Source organism: Colobus angolensis, unplaced genomic scaffold (genome assembly GCF_000951035.1).
Source record: "Colobus angolensis palliatus isolate OR3802 unplaced genomic scaffold, Cang.pa_1.0 Scaffold477, whole genome shotgun sequence".
Lineage (NCBI taxonomy): Eukaryota > Metazoa > Chordata > Mammalia > Primates > Cercopithecidae > Colobus > Colobus angolensis.
Window position 1 is genome coordinate 673,342 of NW_012118232.1, and position 8,429 is coordinate 681,770.

Here is an 8,429-nt window from a genome sequence, read left to right on the forward strand (position 1 = left end):
GGACAGTCCATTAATTTGTTTAGTTCTGAACTTTCATTCAGGGACCTAGCATACTTCCAGGCTAAAAAGGAACAGAGTAGGCTGGGTGCGGTGGCTCATGGCTGTAATCCTAGTACTTTCAGAGGCTGAGGCAGGCAGATCACTTGAGGCCAGGAGTTCGAAACCAGCCTAGCCAATATGGAGAAACCCTGTCTCTATACTAAAAATACAAAAATTAGCCAGGCATGGTGGCGCATGCCACAGTGAGCCGAGGTTGCACCACTGCACTCCAGCCTGGGTGACAGTGAGGTTCCATCTCAAAACAAAACAAACAAAAAAAGTAACAAAGTAATAGCAATATTTGTATGCTCAGTGTTCAGATGGGATGTCTAGCTATAAATCAATGATTGTTCAAAAGATGCTTGGGGCACAGACGGCGGTACTATCCTAAATTCAGGAGAACAGAACCACAGGGATTTGCAAAGTGATATTAGAGGAAAACAGTTGGTTGACTTTACCAACACTTTCTATTAAAAGCGTGGTCATGTTTTAAGAGTTTACAAAGGTGTTGAAGACACCTGGGCCACCTGTTTCTTCTGGCCACAGACAAGCTATTTGAAGTGAGCTCTACTGCTTTATGATAGAGGACATGCTTTCCTCCCTCACTTTCCGCCCTCAGTAACTCTCCAATTTTAATTTCAACCTGCATTTCTGCCCATGCTGAGGACATGTAGGAATTCCTTGACTGCCAGCCTGAGGCGTGGCATGGGGCATTTCAGGCTGCAGTCTGACTAAATTTGGCTTTGTGTTAATGCAGCCCGAGCCCTGAACCAGAGGTCTGGACACTAACTTTCATCTCCACCTGTGGAGCTTTATTCTCTTAAATTGGCAGTCACCATCCTCGTCAGCATGAAATCAGGGCTCGCAGGAGTTAAATCTGCTTGAAACTAACATCTGACACAACTTTAACAGAACAACCAAACCTGGTTAATCCAAATCACTTTGCAAACTCTGTATTTATTTGGATTAAAAAGCTTTAGATGAACAACAAAAAAAAGATACATACATGTTATAAGACTAGTTACCACGTAAACCTCAGATGATATGATACAGAAATTAGAATAAACCAAGTTTTAATCAGGTATGAAAACATTCAAGCTCAAAAGTCATCAACACCAATTTGGGGATTTTACAGAAATAGGTGCCCCTCTCAATTCTTCCTCATAGGAAGGGGAGAGTGGCTTAAAAAAACAACCAAAACAGTTAAAGGCCTTTTAAATCAGTTGGCTGACAAACATACTATTTTAAACCTATAGGTTCCCCTCTGTCCCCCGGTTTGCAATATAAACAATTCTTGTCCACAGGAACTTACATTTTGAAAACATTTAGGCATTATACTTTCTAAGCCACATTACTACAGTTCCTAAAACTTATGAAAAAAAGATGTATAGTTTACTTGTACTTTCTTAAGTCAGAATTTTTTTTTTTGGTTTTTCTTTTTTGAAGACGGCTGACCTCAAATCTTATATCCTAAATATTAATGGATATCTCCCAAGTTAATATACAGAAAAACATGATTCTAAAATAAATACATAGGCTTTTAAAAAAAAACTTAATTAGGGCCTGTCTAGTGGTGCCCTGGGCCAGTGCTGCACTGCTTTAGGGAAGCCCCTGGCTGGATCTATGTTTCCTATAGCACCTCTAGGCACTGGGAAGGAGCCTGGAGGAGAGCTCTGGCTTCTAATGATCCACTTGACCCCCAGTGAAGAGTTTTTTTAGAGGCTCCCCAAAGAAGTCTCATCCAGACTTTAAGGGAAATAAAATGAATGCATGAAATAAATAAATAATTTAACCACAACTAAATTTCATGTTCTTTGGTGTAATTTAAGGATGTCTAGAAACAAAAGAATCTGATTGCATTATACAGTCCATGATGATTCAGTTGCCCAAATAACCAGGAATTGAAGATTTATCTGACTCACTTTAACAATAAGGTATTGACACACTACTGCAATACATTTTTTAAAATTCAATATTATTTAAAATACTTGATGCAAATTGAAATCCAGTGGTTGACTAAAGGCAATTAAGTTAAAGGGCCTCCTGTATTTAAAGTATCTAGATACAAGAGACTTTTTTTCCATTCTACACTCTTTTGCCCTCATGATTTAATAAGTACAATAATTAAACAACTGGGTACTGATTCATAGCAGATTAAAAGGAAAAAAGCATCCTCTGAGAGTGACTCTCTCAGCTTATAAACATTAGTGGAAGCTCTACCACAATGGCAATCACCCAGTTACTATAACGCAGGTTTCAAAAACATGCCGCCAAGTGAAATAATGTTCCTACTGTCTGCCATCCTATGCTGCCTTCAAATGTTTATTATAGGGTCATATAAGAAAGACAGGGTCACCAAACCCAAGTGTTTGGGATCTGTAATGGTCTTTCTAGTGGGCATTTTATTAAATTATGATTCCCCTCTCCTGTAATTCAAAAGCACAAGCTAAATTTAAAAAATATTTTAGAAAGTATTAAATTTCTGGTTGAGAATTGCAACAACATTGAAACTTAAAAGAAAAAAATACATCTGATAATGAGGAAATCAAGAATACTAAAACATACTTGTAAAAAATAAAGTAGAAGGCAATCAATCTACTTGTTCACAATTATGCTTCTTACACAGCTCATATCTAGTTACACACTCTCTTCCCCATGTTAGGTTAGGTGTTATGTTTAAAAATAAATCACCTCCATGCATACCTTAATGCTTTCTTCAAGATGAACTTCAATGTTTTTCAATGTAACAGGTTTAAAATGTTAAATCATCTGAAATTTATAGGCATAAATTGTGAATTCATTATAAATAGATCAAAATACCCTTAAACATACCTGCCTAGACTAAACATACCTCAGGGTTGTGCACTTGTTCTGCAAAAATCACTGACACCACAGTCTAATTCATAGGTGTCTAACTCAGCACAATCGAAAAAGTGCTTTTTCCCCTCCTGGTGTCCAGGAGGTACATTAGCTGCAGACAGATGCACAGCACTGATTACATATTTCTGTAGTGAGCCTCTGAGTTAATAGAGCAAATGTGCCATGTCTATTAAACATCTAAAACCTAAATAACCACCTTTCAAAGAAAGCACTTCATCTGTAAGAAACAGCTTTTGCGGAAAGTGGCTTAAGATATTCAGGCACATGAAACAAACACAAGTATACTCCCCTAAGATGTAAACTAGGACAAACTTCACATTTCATTATCAATTTAAACTAATCTGTAAACTCTTGTGTGTGTGTTTTTTTTTATTTTGTTCTTTTATATATATATAAAAAAACCCAAACCAAAAAAACAAAAACCCCAAGCCAAGACAAAACCTCTAATGGTTTCAGTTCCATGGCAACAAGTAAAAAGATAAAACTCCAAGTCTACATATACAACCAATTATGAAACTGGTTTTAAACGAAGGAAACATATGCAAAAAAATCTTTGTGTATTTGATAAAGTCAACTTAATATAACAAACAAATTGAAATAGCTTATTAAAAGTGTCCTTATATAAAAATGGCCTTGTGATGTACAGTAAAATGCAATAAAAATTATCCTCCTTTGTTCCTTCCCCCCACCCCCAGTAACTAAAATGGCTACTGTTCCACAACTCTTTATGCTTCTATATAAAAGAAACGTAATGATGTGATTAAACATTTTCTAGGTTGTATGCTTGGCGAATGTTGAGGGTGTCCCGGAGCATCAAATCTCGAAGGCGCCAGAGGGCATCTGCCATGGTGGTGTGGGCCCCTTTGCTTTTCAGCCAGTGAGAGGGTAGGCGACTCTCCTGTTCTTTTGACAAATGGACGTCGCGTCTTCGAGCTGAAAATTAAAGTACAGAGAGACAGAAATCGGAATTAGAAGTTGGCAAAATTTCCCTCAATTCTAAGGTCTGACAGACTTATTAAAACACAAAATATTGAATATTTATCAAATATTATGAATTTTAACTGCAGAATATTTCCAGGCACATTTCTTGTATCATTTTACTAGGCACTAAAAAATTTGATCATACATTTTTTCTTTTTTTTGAGATGGAGTCTCACTCTGTTGCCCTGGCTGGAGTGCAGTGGCGTGATCTCAGCTCACTGCAACCTCTACCTCCTGGGTTCAAGCGATTCTTCTGCCTCAGGCTCCAGAGTAGCTGGGATTACAGGAATCTGCCACCATGCCTGGCTGATTTTTGTATTTTTAGTAGAGACAGGGTTTCACCATGTTGGCCAGGCTGGTCTCAAACTCCTGACCTCGGGTGATCCACGCACCTTGGCCTCCCAAAGTGCTGGGATTACAGGTGTGAGCCACTGTGCCCTGCCTGATTATTATATTTTTAGTAGAGACAGGGTTTCACCATGTTGGCCAGGCTGGTCTCAAACTCCTGACCTCGGGTGATCTACGCACCTTGGCCTCCCAAAGTGCTGGGATTACAGGTGTGAGCCACTGTGCCCTGCCTGATCATTATTTTTTTGTAGGCATCCCTTATATTTAATAATTACTTCAATGTTAATGAAAATTCCTAAAAAGGTAAACGTGAAGAAAGGGAAAACATACCTTCTACGCAAAAGAAATGAAATGAAATGAAATGCCCAAAGTTGGTTTAGAAATCAAGAACAAATAGAAACTTCCAAACTTCTCTCCTGAAACTACACAAGTACTTCAGTATATACTGAAAATATACAAGTATGCTGAACTAAATGAATAACCTAAAAGGTTTCTAATATTTTTTTCCTTTTGTTAAACTGAGGTTTAACAAAATAGGTTTAAAATAGGTTTTTTTTCTTTTTTTTTCTTTTAAGACAGAGTCTTATTCTGTCCCTCAGGCTGGAGTGTACTGGTTGTGATCTTGGCTCAGTGCAACCTCCACCTTCCGGGTTGGGTGAAGTCATTCTCATGCCTCAGCCTCCTAAGTAGCTGGGATTACAGGCGCCAGATACCACGCCCAGCTAATTTTTGCATTTTTAGTAGAGATGGGATTTCACCATGTTGGCCAGGCTGGTCTTGATCTCCTGACCGCAAGTGATCCACCCGCCTCGGCCTCCCAAAGTGCTGGGATTACAGGCATGAGCCACCACTCCTGGCTAATTTTTAATTTTTTTGTAGAGACGGGATTTTGCCATGTTGCCCAAGCTAGTCTCAAACTCATGAACTCAATCGATCTGTCCACTTCAGCCTCCCAAAGTGGGAGCCACTGTGCCTGGCCAATAATTTTTAATTTACCCAATGCATCTATACTAATGTCCAAATGCCTGAAAAAAAAAAAAAAGAATATACTTAAAAAGATGGCAGTGATGTTTATGAGAAAACTAGGCTTTGAAATTTGGCCAAAAAAACCATTTTTAGGCAGGGCGCCGTGACTCACGCCTATAATCCCAGCTCTTTGGAAGCCCGAGGTGAGTGGATGACTTGAGGTCAGGAGTTCGAGACTAGCCTGGCCAAAATGGTGAAACCCCATCTCTACTAAAAATAAAAAAATTAGCCGGACGCGGTGGCGAGCACCTGTAATTCCAGCTGCTCAGGAGGCTAAGGCACAAGAATTGCTTGAACATGGGGGTCGGAGGTTGCAGTGAGCCGAAATTGTAGCACTGTACTCCAGCCTGAGCGACAGAGTGAGACTGTCTCAAAAATAAAAACAAACAAACAAATAAAACCCAAAAACCATTTTCAGGCCAGGCACAGTGCCTCACACCTGTAATCCCAGCACTTTGAGAGGCCGAGGCAGGTGGATCACTTGAGGTCAAGAGTTTGAGATCAGCCTGGCCGATATGGTGAAACCTCACCTCTACTAAAAATATAAAAATTAGTCAGGTGAGGTGGCACGTGCCTGTAATCCCAGCTACTGGGGAGGCTGAGGCAGGAGAATCACTTGAACCTGGGAGGGGGAGATTGCAGTGAGCCAAGACCGTGCTACTGCACTCCAGCCTGGGCAACAGAGCAAGACCCTGTCTCAAAAACAAGACAAACCATTTTCAGTGTGTTACGTCAACACACAAAGAAACTCCAAACCATTTATGAAATATATAATTTATTTTAATTGTATAACAAAAAGGGGTGTTTATTGTATGATATAATATGCTCATAGCAGTGAGACAGCTTTGAGGGAGCATGTATTTCACAAAGGTTTATTTAGAAGGAATCTCCTTACCTGCCAGCGTCTGATCCCACTTGCTAATGCTGTTGGACTCGGCACTGAGTCCTTCAATATATTTCAGGTAGGCCTCTGAGTGAAGAAGCCGCTGGGTCTTTGGTGGGGGAGCTACAAACATGGGTGTTGTTGGCTGCTGTATGACGGGGGGTCCAGCTGGATGTGGGCCGGGATATGGAGGTGGTGCTTGCTGCCCTGGAGGCCCCAAAACTCCCACCTGAAAGAGTACAGGACCACATGGTGAGGCAGAAAGAGACTGCATATGTTCTGAGAAGGATAACTCAAATTCTGTCAAGTCCTAGAAAATCAAACTGGGAAGCTCACCTGTTGTCCATATGGACTTCCACCTGGTGCTGGAGTCCCTGCCATAGGGGCCACTCCTTGGTTCATCACACCTATAATTCAGAATGCAATGGCACAGTTAGAGGCTCTGGGTTGAAATGACTGAAAAACTACTGTCTGATAAGAAATGATGCCATTCATAATTCAAACTTATGTACCTCTGCCCTTGAATCTTTGTAGCTAGGAATCCTAAGCACCCCAACAGGATTTGAAGAGAAAGTTGTTTTGTTTCTAGGTACTTAAAGTATAATACTAGAACAATCTGTCAGATGTATATCAATTATGGCTTAGAAATGATTTGAACCTTGCATAAAATTCTAGTATTTCTCTAGGTAAGCTATTGTCAGAATATACCTCTACATTCAAGAATATATCTCTACATTTCTTCTGACAACACATTCTCCTGCAACTGAAGCCTGTATTTAATTTCAGCAGGAATGGCACTGGAATCAGGCTCAGCAGTAGGCAATGTGCTAGGACAGTAGGGACACAAGGGAAGAGGCTGTGGAAGTGCATAGTTAAATGAGCTTTGTGAAGGTTGAAGGCACAGCCTTGCTATCCCCTCCCAGACCATTAGGAGCTGGTTCTAACTGGAGTCACTAGTGTTGGCAGAGAGAGAACACTTCCATCTGATAGAGTAGCACTCTGAAAAGGAATCATCTGAAGTGAAGTAACCTTGTTGCTATCACTTTGGATGCAAAATGACAAAGGAACAGAAAGACTTCATGGCCCTACTAGATTTGTACTATGTCCCTGATAGTAATTTTGTAAGCTTCCCTCAGTGAATGCTCACGGGCAATTGTTGTCTCACAGGCACAGCTGATAAATGAGATGTCCTAAATTTAGGGTCAGAGGCTCTTTTGATTTCAGGGTGCATATCTGCTATTTTGATAAAATACAGAAATAGGCAAGGGATCCAGTTCATTAAAAACAAATAAATAAACCTAAAACTGTGGTGAACTGTTCTTGAAAACTTAAACAAATCCTGCTGGCTGTGTAGAAGAATCGAGAGGAGGTAACTTCATAGTGTATAGTCCCTTCGGATTAAAAATCGTGATACTCTGTCCAGGCAGGAGCAGCTCCTCATTCTAAAGTTCAGAACTGTTTCATGAATTTGCATGTCATCCTTGTCCCATGCTCTTCTCCATATTGTTCCAATTTTAGTGTATGTGCTGCTGAAGCGAGCACCAAGGTTCAGAATTGTTAAATGCCACTTCCAGGAAGCGTAAGAAAGCCTCTTATTTGTTAGAAAATAACAAGTAAAAAAGCTTCTGTTTAAAAAGCAGGGAGTTTTATATTCCAAGTACCCAGATGTCCACCCGGATCACCAAAGTAGGATCCTGATGATTATTCGTGAATGAATGAAGAGGTTGTGGTGGGTAAGCTGGTGCTCCAGCAGTATATTATTAACCTCTGTGTCCATCACCTCCCTGTGCCCGGGACACTCACCCACCTTAGACTCCACAACACGGTGTGGCTCCCTAAACTGTGTAAATCATTGCTTTGCAGGGCAGCACAAACAAATCAGCAAACTCTTCTGCTTCCTCTATTGACAAATGCCATGCCGGGGCAGCTGGTGAGAATGTGAGCTGAGTCACCAGAAGAGCTCAATGAATCCCCTACTCCTCTAAGCCTGCTCAGACATGTGCATTCGTAGGCACTAATAGGGGGACTTCCCTGACTCCTTGCTTCTTTTTTTTTTTATTTAAGTAAAATAGATACGGGGTTTCACCATGTTGCCCACTGGTCTTGAACTCCTGAGCTCAAAGCAATCCTCCCACTTCAGCCTCAAAAAGTGTCTGGTCATGCCTCCTCAATTCTTTTTTTTTTTGAGACAGAGTCTCGCTCTGTCGCCCAGGCTGGAGTGCAGTGGCTGGATCTCAGCTCACTGCAAGCTCCGCCTCCCGGGTTTATGCCA

General features: G+C 40.6%; 1 protein-coding gene across 1 annotated transcript in view; it reads right to left on the reverse strand.

Moving 5' to 3' along the window:
- Positions 1–966: 966 nt before the first annotated feature.
- Positions 967–8,429, reverse strand: part of PBRM1 (polybromo 1) — a 152,610-nt gene continuing 145,147 nt past the window's right edge. Inside the window, exons 32-34 of the mRNA XM_011958873.1 lie at positions 6,494–6,564; positions 6,170–6,386; positions 967–3,852 (exon numbers count right to left, since the gene is read on the reverse strand). Of these exons, the coding sequence (XP_011814263.1) occupies positions 3,680–3,852; positions 6,170–6,386; positions 6,494–6,564 (461 nt within the window). The 3' untranslated portion in view covers positions 967–3,679. The remainder of the gene's footprint in view (positions 3,853–6,169; positions 6,387–6,493; positions 6,565–8,429) is intronic.